Consider the following 15174-nt stretch of genomic DNA (forward strand, 5'->3'; position numbering starts at 1 on the left):
CGATCGACTAGCAAATAGTAGATATCATTGTTAAAGCACAGCGAAATGTTTCAAATATATCATATACCTTCATCGTCATAGTTTTCAGAGTCAACGTCAGTTAATATAACTGATGTGAAAGGAAACTATATTTACAAAACTTCAAGAAGTTGTTGTCACAACTTTTGATATTTCACTGAGACTAGATTTCTTCGAGCTGACAGTTCGACTTTCTGTGCGACCTAATTTTCCTTTACGCTATGATGTCGCATGTAAAGTGGAACCGGGACTGTAACATGATCTTTGTCTATTGTCCGACGAGGTCCTGTTGGTTCGTCAACCTGATCAGTCTCTGTGACCGCCTCTCCTATGTGGACGTTTACATCAAAACCAAAGTTCTCGGTTCCCTTTCATTTGGTGCGTGGCAATTTGAGAAGGTGTAAGCATTGCGATGCAATTGTTTGATAACAATGATGATGAATGCGCCTGGTATTTCTTTGACAGTTCATACAAGACTCTTCTGGGAGCCTGTCTCATTATTTTTGGTGAGTGTTACGTTAGGTTTGGTGTTACAGTGTTAATTAAAAAGGTTTTCCGCGATATCTTCTGCGAATCTACGATTTTACGGACAAAGTTCTTAGGTGATAAAAAATATTTATTATTAAATATTTAAATATTTATTTATTTATAAGTGTAAAATATCGAAAACTGATTTGATAGCCGAAATCTTTGTACTAGTGGAAATGTTGCTCGAAACAATAGTCAAATTGTAGTTCATAGTTCCTTGATACATTTTTTCGACAGTACGTAACCTATTATTTTAAATAACAGGTGTATTCGGGGTGCTGCTTAACGCCTGGCTTTACGTGACATTCATCCACAGTCACCTAGTGGCGTTTAAGAGTCACGTTCTGGTACTCAATCTTTGCTCAGCGTCGCTTGGCAGGAATTTACTCGGATTCCCATTTGCAGGGTCATCTGCTTTAGCGAAGAGGTGAGTTTACGAGTAGGTATCGCTACATATTTAACACAATTAATTCGATCAACTCGATTTGTATTTTATGTCACTTCATAGTAATCTATGTTTCTTTTTTTATTTTAAATTTTCATAAATAAGTTAAGTTTTTTATTAAAATTTAATGCATGGCAGTCTTGGCGTTTTGAGTCTTTTAATGCAATTAAACGCATTATTATTTACTATAATTTTATCAATATTATCTAGTTTGTTTAATATAATTAATGAAATGTATGTGTATGTATGTCTATTATAGTAATTATTAAGAACTGAATAAAGATTTATTTATTTTCAGATGGTTATTTGGGCCAGCATGTTGCCAACTTTTTGCTTTCCTAAATCAATTCTTTGGAGTTTTTCAAATGATTGCTTTATTTGCATTGGTACTAGAAAGATATTTACTAGCAAAACACTATAAACGAGGTTAGTGATAATGGAACGTTTTTTGATAATTTTCCAGTTTAATTTCTTCATGTTTAAACGATTGCTATTTGCGAAGCGTTAGCTTTTAGCGATTTCTGTTCTGTGTATAAGCAGGTTAAAGTCAAAGTTAAATTTCATATATATCAATTAGGCTTAGTTTACAAGCACTTTCGAAACGTCAGGTAATAATCGTATTACCCACTAGATAATGCAAATACAATCTTTACGCTATAACGAATTAAACAAGGAAATCAAACCAAAATTACTGTATGTACACAGTGTTACACACTAGCGTTGTTATTTGAAAGAGTCCAGATTGGTCCCATTACGAATAGGGATTGGTCCCATTGTCACGAAATGTTTTTCAGTAATTTTGTGCTAAAATCAAAATAAGTGATCAAAGTTCCCCATTTTGTGGCGTTTTGGAAATTACAAATGGACATAGGTACGATGTTATTGAAATTTAACATGATTTTATTTATTTACTCTACTTATGGACATAGGTAGACATAGGACAGGGGTAGGAAACACTGACGTCAGAACTCGGAAGGATACTCCACTTTAATCATTTAAATTAATGAAATTTTCCTAATTTATCAATGTTTTTCAGAAAAAACTATATACTTTAGGTACTATTGGACGTTGATTGGCGTATGTTGGACGGTGGCGGTGGTATTTGCGACTCCACCACTATTCGGCTACGGAGCGTACTCTTGTGACGTCACCGCCACTGTTTGTACCTTTGTGTGGCCGTCGCTCAAGTCTGGTGCAAGGGAATTGGGTTTCAGTGTACCCTACGTCATCATCTGTGGTGTATTACCAATTGTTGGGATGTAAGTATTTTTTTATTACAATTGCATGCAATCCCTCGGCCTTATTTATAAACATGGGTTAGGATTTAAACCTCTTTCTTCAAAGTAAACTTTAATAAGTATGTACTAGGTCCACTTTACTTTGAAGTAAAGTGTAGTACTTAAAACTTCAATTTCTTACAGCACTACAACACAGGCTCCTATTATTGAGTTTTCATATAACCCGTAACAGTGAGCTTGCTGAGGTCATAAACGTATGTAGGAGTACCCAATGATATTTAGTAAGAGGAAATTTCTGCACAACTCAATGTTAATTTTGGTCAACAAAGAACGTTATTTAAGCAAATAATACCCAAATATCGTCTGCAATGTCGAGTTGTGTGTTCAAGAAGTGTAAAAACTACATACACATAAATATGTAATGGAATTAAAGACAAAATTGTGCATGTGTGCGCTCAGTGTTGTAGCCTATTAATCAAATCACTTTCTGCGGTGATTTTGTAGGGACGTAACCGATCTATAGTATAAAATTATCATTGGGGGTACCTATGACACATTATACACTGTAAATAAATAAATTTTTAAAATATTTTGGAGGCAAAAATCTATGGCAGAATACAAGTTTTAATTTTCTTTACTTTACTTTGTTTCGCTTGAAAAATACAACACTACGTTTACCTTACAGATTTTTCTTTATGGGAAAAGCAATTCGTCTGGAGACGATATATTACCGAAGCGAACGACAAAAGGAAGAAAAACGTTTGACAAAGGTAGATTCCTTGAAAAATAGATATCATTTATTATATCAGTCACCATGACTTGTATCTATTTGTATTTATTCTTCTTTTTATTATTCGTCACAAGTTAGCCCTTGACTACAATCTCACCTGATGGTAAGTGATGATGTAATCAAAGATGGAAGCGGGCCAACTTGTTAGGAGGAGGATGGAAATCTACAGCCCTTTCGGTTTCTACACGACATCGTACAGGAACTTGGCGGTACGTCTTTGCAGTTAGGATGGTAACTAGCCACACCTGGATCAATAAAGAAAACCTCAATATAATTCATAATATAACATGTATAGTATAAAATTTGATGTCAGGATTGATGATGTCGATCTTTTTGTCGTAATTGTAATAGATTTCCAAGGAATCTAACGTAACAGCAATAAAAGTTTTTTTTTTATTTTATTCTCTACAAGATAGCCCTTGACTACAATCTCACCTGATGGTAAGTGATGATGCAGTCTAAGATGGAAGCGGGCTACCTTGTTAGGAGGAGGATGAACATCCACACCCCTTTCGGTTTCTACACGGCATCGTATAGGAACGCTAAATCGCTTGGCGGTACGTCTTTGACGGTAGGGTGGTAACTAGCCACGGCCTAAGCCTCCCACCAGCCAGACCTGGACATATTAAGAAAATCTCAATCTGCCTAGCCGGGGATCAAACCCAGGAGTACACTACATACAACAGAGGGGGTCTTGTAAATCCACCGCGCATACCACTGCGCCACGGAGGCCGTCAAAAGTAGATATTTTTTTGCATAATAAAAATTTTAATAAAAAAAATACAACCGACTTCAAAACCTAAAAACGTACCCACTAAACTAAAAAGCGAAAAATAACATCATAATATGTTCTACCTGCTGATCAGTATGAAGGCGGTGCTAAGCCGGTGATGTATTAATTCAAGCCATGTGAGAATATCTTATAGATTTAGATTTTGCAGACAGTGTTGTTTCATGGGGTCCTGTCAGAAATGGCGTCTTTAAGTAATCGGTGTACATACATAAAAAAAAAAAAATACCGACCGAATTGAGAACCTCCTCCTTTTTGAAGTCGGTTAAAAAGTTAGTGATGAACATGTTGCTTTTTCTGTGCAAATTTTACAAATCAATGATTATTTATTTCTGACACCCGAATATTTAAAAATCATGTCCATTTTGCATGTAGTTGCTACTAGAGACTCAGGTTTTGTGTAGTTTGTGTATTAGTCGTGTGTCTTCTGCTTCATAATTTATTTATAGAAGTAGTTAGAGTCATCATCATAATAATATCATTAAAAAAACTCTCTTATAGGAGAAATGAGGCTTGTTCCTCTCATAGAAGGGAGAAGTCTCTTTTATCTTACCAAAGAGTGAAAGAGTATGATGTTTCATTAAGATGTCCTATGATGGGTGTTTCTTTTTGTTGGCAATCTATACTTCTATACGAATATTATAAAGCTGTAGATTTTGTTAGTTTGTTTGATTGAACGCGCTAATCTCAGAAACTACTGGTCCGATTTGAAAAATTCTTTCAGTGTTAGATAGCCCATTTATCGAGGAAGGCTATAGGCTATATTATCCCCATATTCCTACGGGAACGGGAACCACGCGTGTGGAACCGCGTGGCATCTACTAGTATTTAATAATCTTGTCTCTTTTGTATGTAGTGTAGTATCTAATAGTCTCAGCTTCAGTGTCGTTGATTCATAATTTTTTTATAGAAGTAGTTCTTAAAGTCATCATTATATTAAGACCATTAAAAAGACTCTCTTATAGAAGAAATGAAGCTCGTGCCTTTCATAGGAGGGAGAAGTCCTTACCTATGATGTGTGTTTGTTTTTGTTAGCAATTGACTATAAATAAGACAAAAAAGTTTTTATTGTTGCAATCATACACTGGTTCCATTGACCACGACGATTGCGTGGGCCGTTGTGCGACTATATATTGACCGTAATGGGCTTGGGATGAATATATGAATGTAGGAGAATGATTTATAGTATGCGTGACGTAGCTATTTATCACATTCTATAGAATTGCTAAGCTACATAATGGATTCTATTTTATTTACTACAATGCTTCTTTTATATAACTTCAAGATTGATGAACCTTAAGAGATTTATCGCTTCTAAACTCAGAAGGATCGTAGTTTTTGTATTACCTTCACAAAGAAAAAGCGCTTCTAGTATTTGCGAACTTGGAAGGATTCTGTAAAATAATTGAACTTGTAAAAAGTGATGTTTTTGAACATGAAAATCGGAAAAAAAGAAGCCACAGATGCATTTCAAAGCGGCTGAACTTGTAAAAAGTGATGTTTTTAATTTTTTTTACACTTCAATAATAATTAATTCAGGTATTACATGAAAATCTGAAAAAAATTAAGCCACAAATGCATTTCAAAGCGGCTCCATATTTTTTATACAAACAAATAGACACGAGTTGTTATGCAACTATTCTGTAGTTGTAGTTCAAGAGATATTTTATACATTTTCTATATCTTTTAATGGAGAGAAGTATGTTGGGTGTAAGACAAACTGACAGAATCACCTCAATTGAGATAAAACACAGGACAAAGCTTACCGATATTCTCAAAAGAATCGGTCACTTGAAATGTCGTTGGACGGCTCACATGTTACGCTGCAAGACGAACAAATGGAGCAAGCAGGTAACACTCTGGTACCCAAGAGATGGTACCAGAGAACGTGGACGTCCGACAAGAAGGTGGGAAGACGACATCTGTTGCGTGAAATAAAGGGCTAGCGAAGGACCAAGTCCTTTAAGCAGGACTAAACTATGGGAACGTGAAATGAGAGTATGAGCTGTGAGGTAGTTGGAAGGCCTTGGAAGTGATTACCTTTTTAACTGGGCGATGCGCTGATACCGACGAGATGTGTGTCGTCGAGCCTCTCTTTGCTGGCTCACGACATCGATGTGCTGAGAGCGATTGATGGCGTTGAATGGTTAACGGCAGAATTTAACGTTCACGACACTTAGATTACTGAAGTTAAGGCCACTCAAGTGGACTGCACTTAAAAATTAGAGGTTTTTTGAGGTTTTAAATTAAGTTTTGTGCGAAGATGCCTACGATGCGTTAACGATGAACGGGGCAGAGAGAAGACAGTAACGGAAGTGTCATGGCGGGCGTTTTGCATTTCCGTCTTGATGGGAGTCTATGGCTCCAGTGTTGCCCGACGTCGCGCCTCTGGCGTGTACAACATTCGCCTAACCCTGGGGCCTCGCTGGACCGTTGCGGCCGACAGGGATCAGTGGAAGCAGCTGGAGGAGGCCTATGTCAGGAGACACTATCAACAGCGGCACATACTATAATCAGAGCAAACACAACACCCATGTAACCAAACGCTGTTTGAAATAAAAGGCTATTTATTTTATATTTCTTAAATATGACTTATATTCCGTTTCCTTCCAACTAGTCAGAAGGCTGAGATGGGAGTGGGCACAGCAATAATTCAGGCATTCAAGTCTGATGATTCACGATATTGATATCATCGAACCAATAATCTCAATATCATGAATGATCAGATTTTGTTATTCATCAGTGCGTGCACGCCCTGTGTGTGACAACCTTGGCGCTGTGGATCCCGGCGGCGCTGCTGGCAGGCTGGCAGTGGTTCCCACTGCTGCTGTTCGGGTATCGACCCCACGTGCCACAGGTGCTGGCTCTCTTCGCACCTATAGCTGCTGAGGTATATGCTAAAGTTAATAGAAAGTTAACATTATTAGACACGCACAAAATATTTGTAGAAAACTTGCCGATACCCTGCGGTTTCATCAGCATAGTTACCGTTCCCGTGATATTACGGGGATAAAATATAGCTCATAAATAACGTGGCCCTCTAGTGATAAAAGAATTTTCAAAATCGGTTTTGTAGACCCAGAGATTACCCCCTACAATACTACAAACTTTACTTCTATAATATATAAAATAATCAAAGGTCAGCTGCTTCAGTTACAAATGAGGCACTATTATAATTTAAATAATCGGCATAATATATGAAATCCTTTCTGCAGATGTCAGTCACTTAGGTTCGTAGCAAACCTATGAAAAATACCTTTAAAGGTCATAAGCATCATTATCGAAAGAGTTGTCACGAAGGCGATCGAGGGCCTGATTTCTCATGATATTTCGACGAAAATATAAAAAAAATTGCGTTTTATACTTGGATAATTAGGGGTTGGATCCTTGAAACCTTTTATAAACCATGATATAAACTTCATAGTTGCCTACCATAATTACCTATACAAACATTACAATTTTATAAAGAGACCTTAGTAAATCGTTAGAGAAACATTGGTAATGTATTTGATCGTATAAATGGTAATTTTTGGATCACAGGCAGCGACAAGTGTTCCAGTGTTATATTATCTCAGCGCTGACGAGAGGATACGAGCGGCATTGATGGGCCGAATGAAAAAGAACTACGCACTCCTAGATCCTGAGCAAGCAAGGTTATACAGAAGAAGTCCATATTAAAACTAACCAAGTATACAGAAACAGGAAGTATCTGAACAGCCTGTAAGAGGCGACAGTCAAATACGAGTACTAATAGTCGGCTGGTCAGGAAAATGAAGTTCTTGTCGACTCAGAAAGACAGTGTTATATAAAAGTTACGAGCGTGAATTTAACGTTCTTAAGAAATGCGACAGTATAATATTAAGTTTTTACGTTTAAGTTAAATAAATTAAAAGATATTTTGTGAGTGGTCTTTTATTTGATCATTATCAATCTACAAGGCAATCCTCCTTTAAATCCTTATAAGTAAGGGAATATGGATGGAGATTAGACCGACCGGCGACCATGCTACGTTTTTTATTAATTAGATCTTTCATTTATTTTTCATAATATTGTTATTGAATTCTATCATATTTTGCTGATCTCACATAAGTAAGACAATGTCAATGTTATCAATTTACATTGTCTTACTTAAGTGGGGTCGGCAAAATATGTCAATATCTATCACTCGTTTTTGTCATTCGTCAATCTCTTCTATGCTTTCCTCTCCTTTTATGTCCTTCTACTTGCAATTTAAACATTCCTCTGGTAATATTAGTTTCATCACTCCGCATTATAATCATGTAAATACTAAGCTAACCTTTTACTCCTCAACTTTTCTGTCACAGGCGCGACATTCAAACTTAAGTTGAAATTCCAAAAATATATATCAAGTTATCAAAAAACAAAATATTAAAAGTTCATGTTTAATACACTAAGGACTAAATAAATAAAGTAAACAGTTGGCGAGTAAACAGAGCGTAACAAAACAAGTTGTCCCTGAAACTTGAGATTCAGAAATAAGATCCTCTAAGGAATTCTAGAAACGACACAATTCATTTAACGTGTTCAGAATAGATGCACCACCGCATTAGATCGATACGCAATCAATAAACGGACACAATTTAGAATTTATAATGGCAACTCAATCTTGTTTTTGGAGTGATATATTTGACGAACAATCAAGAGCTAATTTAAATACAGGCTTTGTCGTAACAGGTAGGTGAGAATTTAATTTTATTCTAAGAAAAAGCGTGACTCCACCTTCTCAATTGCCACCAATAAGTTATTGCTTTGGTTGAGAGGAGTCATTGAGATAATTTTCAAGTTCATTTTAAGAATGGTTTTTAGAGAAATTAAATTATATTTTATTATATACATATTTTATTGTATTCACGTTTCCCTACTTTTTCTCGGCGTAAATCCCGGTGTCGTGGAAATCTATACTAATATTATAAAGCTGAAGAGTTTGTTTGTTTGTTTGCTTGAACGCGCTGATCTCAGGAACTACTGGTCCGATTTGAAAAAATCTTTCAGTGTTAGATAGCCCATTTATCGAGAAAGACTATAGGCTATATATTATCATCGTTTTCATACGGGAACGGTAACCACGCGGGTGAAACCGCGCAGCGTCAGCTAGTATTATGATAAAAATAGTTTTTGTGTTACGAGTATAGCAGCCAATTATTATCTAACTCTCGTGTATCTTATCCGGACCTTTCAACCCTTCTCGAGTTGTACTGTAACTATTAAGAGAGATCGATTTCGACATTTACTTTTATTTTATTTATTAGTATTTAATGCTAGCTGACGCCGCGCGGTTTCACCCGCATGGTTCCCTTTCCTTTAGTAATACGAGGATAATATCTAGCCTATAGCCTTCCTCGATAAATGAGCTATCTAACACTGTAATATTTTTTCAAATCGGACCAGGTTCCTGAGATTAGCGTGTTAAAACAAACAAACTCTTCAGCTTTATAATATTAGTATAGATTATAATATTAGTACAGATGGTATAAAAATAAGGTGTATTTTCATTACTCTTTTATTATTAATACTAATATTTCCCGAGTGTTTTGATACATTTTAGGGGCCGTTTCTACATTGTTGGGATCCTGGTTAAATTTGGCCTTGTTACTGACGAATCTACGGAAGGATTTGTGCTACCGTAATTTTGCCTTTTTCGCTTTCATCGCATGTGTCAGACGCGCCGTATCTTTATTGACCCATCTTCCCCTTCTTAATTACGCTGAAATGTGAGTATGGGATTGGATTACACGAGTGAATGTCATGTTTTATACGCTTCTTTTATTAAAAAAATATACTTTATGTACGAATTTTATAATTACAGTTCCGGTGAAAATATGTCTTGTAATTTTTATGGGTTTTGGGAGACATTTTTTGGCGTGTTAGAAGTCGAATGTCTTACTCATGTTTGCATTGAGAGATATGTTGTTGCTAAGTATAATACGAGAGGTAAGTGTTACTAAGTAAAATTAAAAGTACGAAATTTTGTTTTCAACATTCATCTTCATGGCCAGGGCTTTACGAAGCTTAGATCCACCACGCTGTTTTAATGCGGGCTGAATATGATATTGTTTAACTTTGTAATGATTACTATCAGACGTCAACGATACCGACGGCTTAACGTGTTTTATGATATACAGGGGTATAGCCCACCAACTTCCAAATTCTGAAAATTTGACAAATTTGATTGTTGATTTTGAATTTGATTGATGAAAAAAAAAGCTCAATATCACAGCCCAAACCAGGAATCGAACCCAGGATCTCGTTATCGAACATAGGATACCCACTAGCATGCACACTGGAACTAAGACGCAAATTTCCATATTATTTTTCAATAATGTTATAGTTTACATAAGTAATTAGTTTTTCTTCTCCATTTTCAGGATGGCCAATACAAAAGAACCATTATATACTGTATCCATGTTTATGTGTGCTTTTCGCGCTCGCATATTCCTGTCCTCCTCTTTTTGGAATTGGCAAATACGGGTTGGACTTTTCGTGCCAGTCATGTATCTTGGACATGGTTTTACCGATGACATGGCATAGATACGTTGTTGTTGCTATATTTCTACTTCGAAGCGTTAAATCTACAGGATTCATGTTAGTATTACTTTACGAAATTAAAAAAAAAACAGAGACTTTCGTACAAAAATATATCCCAGCTATTAAACCCTTGCACCCTTTCCACAATCCCTTTTAAAAGTAAGTCTATAATATGTCTGACTTTCATATTATACAAAAACCTTCTCCTCCTTTTTGAAGTCGGTTAAAAATAGTTTAACAGATACCTACTTAATTTGAAATTGTTCGGGTATGATTAATATTATTTATTATTTTAGGCTTACTATGTTGATATGGGCTAGAAATTTAGAAGCGAAATATAATGATTCAACTGAACTAATGAAGGAGATGCGCTTTACTGAAGTGAGTGTTTTACTTTTAAATAATTTTACTAAGTAAACATTTCCCCACTGAATATTCCGGTCGAATAAACTCTTATATCCCAGTAAATTTGAAATTGTTAAGGAATGTCCCAGTCCTTAACAATTTCAAACTTAAATTATTAATCCATTTCTCGGTACATTCATTATTAAAATCATGTAGTCCGACAATGCAGTATTTTAATTTTTACTTTTTACTTTACAGAGTGTGATAGTTGTAACTATCGTAAATTTGATTTGCTGGATGCCCATTGCTGTCCTGCGAGGGTGGGTGGTACTGTCCTATTTGCTCTCCGATAATGTGCATATCAAACCATCTGCATGTGTTATGCAATGGGCTATATGGATTCATTGGGTATGCATTTAAAAAATAAGATTTCGATTTTTTTAAAGCGCTTTATCATTACTGTGAAATAGCCTACAGTAAAAGTTAAAGCCACTCAAATTAAAATTAATTATTGTTGCCTGCCCTCATTCATATTTTCGTTTTAATATATTTTTAAAATCATTTTGTATTTCTGTACTTAAATACTCGTTTAAAGTTTCTCATAGAAACCCCATCCAAATCATCTTGACCTCGTCTATTCTATTGAAACCTTTCCCGAATCGTGTCTATTGTTTTTACCCCTTTCTTTTGGAAGTGTTCCAAAGGGGTTTCTATCTTTGGGGTTGTTCTCTACATTGTTTAGCGTAATGGATTTTGAATTCTCTTTTTAATTATTCAATTTGTTTTAGATCTCGCCTGCAATAACTGCGATGGCAATGTTTGTAGTCGATGACAGAGCACACAAGAAAATGCTAAACGTCTGCAATGATGAAGAAGTGAATGAAGAAAACAAAAAGAAAGAATGAATAATCCCTCCGTCTTTGAAACTCCGAGCTCAGCACAGCTTTTAATATAATTATTGCACAGTAACCGGCAAATTTTATCACGAAGTTAATCTGTGTTTATTATTTAACTTTTTCTGAGTAATCTCTAAATGCAGCAATGAAGTCTCTAAATTATCCCAATTGAGAGTTTTAATTATTCAGTCTCTCTCTTATTACCTTAATTTATAAGATAGAATAAAGAAAACTACAGTAGATTGCTGTGGTTACTTTAATCAAGTCATATTTACAATGTAAGTTATTTCACTTACAGCGATGAGGAATATTGTTAATATTTTTTGTACAAAATTATACATCCGTCAGTCTGGTTTTTACAGTTCAAATCTTTTTTACAAACAATTTAATATTATAATATATTAAGGTTATCGTATTTCGGCACAAAGCAAATAAAGGATTCTGCTGGTAAGACTAGTTTGAAAATAACTGACTTACAATAATTATTATAATAATTAATATGTACATATCATAATGTGGAGAAAAATAAATAAAATTTCATTTAATTTCAAAGTCTTTAAAGAAATAATGTATGTTCGTCCGATATGCATTTATTTCTTATGAATGCATGTCCAGAAAGGGTTTGAAAAGTTTTTGTTGAAATTAAAATGCAAACGAACGTTTTCATTTATAGTATTTATTATCTAATATTGAAATTAAGTTATCACATTTAAGTTAAGGGCATAAAGGAGCATTCATAAAGACAAACATATTAAGGATAAGAAAAGTGTATTTACCTAATATTGGGATAATATTAAGGTTAGCATCGAAATAATTAGATATTTTGGACCACAATTACAATATAACCACAGCTATTGGTCCGCGATAAGGCATTTGATGAACAGTTATCTACATATTTACAGTAAGTAACATTTTATATACAAATGAAAATTACATTTTTAATATACATAATCAAATTATTCCATTACAATATATAATGTATATGTAAAAGTTCATAGATTCTTACGAAGATAGCTGGTAGATTAAGTATTATTTATACATTTATGCTTAGATAGTAAGGTAAAATTGAAACATTGTAAATTATAATTATAAAATATATCGTAATTAAAAAGTGTTATACTTATGTATTAGCTTAATCAATGCTTAACAAAACGGTAAAACTTTCCATATTTAAAGAGTGAGATGTTCGTCTAAAGGTGTTAACTTTGTACAAATGGCTTCAAAAATGCGAAGCCACATAAAACCGGGTAATGAACTTACTACTAATAAACGCAATATTAACAAAAAATCATGGTTGCATTTAAGACTGACTAGCAATTGTGGTCAAAAACTGATGAAGTTAGCTCTGCGGCAATAGCACTGATGCTAAGTGATGTTTTTGAAGTTATTAGCTATTTACAATACGCGGATTATCTATTTATATTATTAGTTACATTTACAGTTTATATTTTCACACTTTATATTAAAAATAATCATAATCACTCTTCACGCAATCTTTGGAATGAGCTTGATTTTTGTTATTAAAAAATACATCGCTTTCATCTATGCTATCAATATTTACATATTCGTAATTATCTGCCTTAGCATTACTATCTTTATTGTATTTTTCTACGATTGTAGTTGTATATACCCTGTTGCTGTAGGTGTCCTCCGTTGAACCCACGGAGGTCGGGGTCGAGGGACTGTTCAGCACGATGATCGGATAGTCGCGCCAAGGCCCTCGAAGCGCTTCCTGCTAAATTTGCTCTATCATTATTTCTCTGTTATTCATTCTCCTCTGCAGCATGGGGATGAAGAAGAGAATTAACCCGCTGACTGATATCGTTCCACCAGCTACGTAGAAACCAGGTGCGTATGAATGCAACGTGTCATACAACCAACCTGAAGGAAAAATAAATTATTGTTACTTACTTAAAATAGAAAACACTACAAAGATGTCAATGTAGATTAAATTTTCGGTATTCGCAAAACCAGTGTGACTCAGTAACATAAACAAATATTATTTACTGATTAAAGTAAATACATAGTTGTATAACACTTAACTAATTTCAACAGTAGTCACAAGATTTGAACAAATATAACCGATAAGATGCTTGATTGGTAGATAATATAGCTGATAAGAAAATACAAAATGAAACAAATAGTTCATACCTGCAAAAGGTGGTCCAATAAGGGAAGCTATTCCTTGGAATAACAAAAGTAGACCAAATGCATTTGTCAACTTTTCAATGCCAAGAAGGTCCACTAATACTACAGATGTTAGACCAACGTAAGCGCCAATAGTAAATCCAAAAAATGTAGCATATACAGCCAGACCCCAGAATTCCCAGCAAACCATTGCCATTGCGGTACCTGTAGAAAATTACGAAGGTAAGTTATCATGGCTAAATAATGTTAATAATTTATTGTAGAAAATTTTGAAGACTTACTAATTCCAGCGATTGTAAGGCACACATTATAGGCCAATAAGCGATCAACCCAAGGTTTGTCACTGATATACCCCAAAACAATACGGCCAACTAAATTGGATGCACCTATTATAGATATTAAATATGGCGAATTCTCTACGCCTAGCTTCTCGCTCATAGGCACTGTGTAAACGTACGGTATATAAAATCCTATGCTAGTTAAAAAGTTTGATAAAGAAAATAGTATAAATATAGGATCGACTAGCAGAGTTAAGTCGAGCATTTCAGCGAGCGCAGCTTTTGATTCTTCCGAGCAAGGTAACCAACTACATTTTTGTTCTCGCTCCTTTTTTTTAATGGATATCTGAATTCTTTCAGGAGATGTACTCCTGAACTTGGCTAAGCTAGTCATGCTGCCTTGGTACAGTACATCTGGCCGTTGCATAATACCACTTCCGTGCCGTGAATTCGCTATACTCTTTTGCTCGTGTGGTTTATTTAAGGCGGGTTGGGATAAGGTCAGTCTTGCCACGTCATCTTCAAGCTTTCCGTTTGCTTTCGTTATTTGTTCGGTGCTCTGTGATTTTTTCAAGGGCGATTTATTCGGTTTAGGTAACATAGGTTCAGAGACCGGTGTTCTCGGTCGTTCAGGTACTGGTTTAAACATTAGCCCTAATGGTATACAGTTGAGTATGAAGGCTCCAATAAGAGCCATTGCTCCTCGCCATCCATAATTTGAAATTAGAGCTGACGTGATTGGTGCAAACAGAAATGTGCCGAGACCTGAGCCGCAAACCGCAATACCTAAAAAGTAATTAAAGTTGTAGAAAGGTGGTCAATTAATAATTTGATTAAACGAAATTAGTTGTAGTTCGAACCTGTCGCAAGGCTTCTGTAGCGATCGAACCAGACAGTAACGCTGACGATAGCTGGAAGATAAATCAGTCCGAAGCCCAGGCCTGCGCCAATGCCTATAGTAAAGATGAGGGTAGTGACATTATTCGCCAGGGCTGACACCACAACGCAAGTTGCAGACAGGACAGCCCCAGCCACTGTAACTGTTCGACAGCCCCATCGGTTCACGAAAGAACTTGATACTGGACCTGCAAAAGAATTTACATATCGTAAATAATTGGTCATAATTATCATCATCATTATCAACCCATATTC

The 15174-nt window shown here is 35.3% G+C and overlaps 3 protein-coding genes across 3 annotated transcripts in view; 2 read left to right on the plus strand and 1 right to left on the minus strand.

Annotated features, from left to right (window-relative positions):
• The first annotated feature begins 343 nt into the window (after positions 1-343).
• LOC112048282 (visual pigment-like receptor peropsin) lies at positions 344-7713 on the plus strand. Its single transcript, XM_024085761.2, has 7 exons — positions 344-524; positions 811-973; positions 1290-1417; positions 2028-2250; positions 2915-2999; positions 6553-6699; positions 7350-7713. Exons 1-7 carry the CDS (start codon positions 431-433, stop codon positions 7485-7487), a joined length of 978 nt encoding a protein of 325 aa, XP_023941529.2. The 5' UTR covers positions 344-430; the 3' UTR covers positions 7488-7713.
• A 621-nt stretch (positions 7714-8334) lies between these two features.
• Positions 8335-11764, plus strand: LOC112048286 (rhodopsin). Its single transcript, XM_024085765.2, has 7 exons — positions 8335-8504; positions 9376-9541; positions 9637-9761; positions 10196-10412; positions 10652-10736; positions 10959-11108; positions 11489-11764. The coding sequence occupies exons 1-7, from the start codon at positions 8423-8425 to the stop codon at positions 11603-11605; spliced, it is 942 nt and encodes a 313-aa protein (XP_023941533.2). The 5' UTR covers positions 8335-8422; the 3' UTR covers positions 11606-11764.
• A 72-nt stretch (positions 11765-11836) lies between these two features.
• LOC112048284 (monocarboxylate transporter 13) overlaps positions 11837-15174 on the minus strand; it is a 37715-nt gene continuing 34377 nt past the window's right edge. The window contains exons 4-7 of the mRNA XM_024085764.2: positions 14883-15107; positions 14026-14808; positions 13748-13948; positions 11837-13477 (exon numbers count right to left, since the gene is read on the minus strand). Coding sequence (XP_023941532.1) covers positions 13332-13477; positions 13748-13948; positions 14026-14808; positions 14883-15107 — 1355 coding nt within the window. The 3' untranslated portion in view covers positions 11837-13331. The remainder of the gene's footprint in view (positions 13478-13747; positions 13949-14025; positions 14809-14882; positions 15108-15174) is intronic.

The sequence above is a fragment of the Bicyclus anynana genome, chromosome 3, assembly GCF_947172395.1.
Source record: "Bicyclus anynana chromosome 3, ilBicAnyn1.1, whole genome shotgun sequence".
Classification (NCBI taxonomy): Eukaryota; Metazoa; Arthropoda; class Insecta; order Lepidoptera; family Nymphalidae; genus Bicyclus; species Bicyclus anynana.

Excerpts from the sequence above, each read along its gene's own strand:
- LOC112048286 (XM_024085765.2), top strand. The coding sequence starts at position 8,423 with ATGGCAACTCAATCTTGTTTTTGGAGTGATATATTTGACGAACAATCA. Across the intron at positions 9,762-10,195 it reads TGCTAAGTATAATACGAGAG|GATGGCCAATACAAAAGAAC; the intron begins GTAAGTGTTACT and ends CTCCATTTTCAG. Across the intron at positions 10,737-10,958 it reads AGGAGATGCGCTTTACTGAA|AGTGTGATAGTTGTAACTAT; the intron begins GTGAGTGTTTTA and ends TTTACTTTACAG.
- LOC112048282 (XM_024085761.2), top strand. The coding sequence starts at position 431 with ATGCAATTGTTTGATAACAATGATGATGAATGCGCCTGGTATTTCTTT. Across the intron at positions 974-1,289 it reads TCATCTGCTTTAGCGAAGAG|ATGGTTATTTGGGCCAGCAT; the intron begins GTGAGTTTACGA and ends ATTTATTTTCAG. Across the intron at positions 2,251-2,914 it reads GTATTACCAATTGTTGGGAT|ATTTTTCTTTATGGGAAAAG; the intron begins GTAAGTATTTTT and ends TTTACCTTACAG.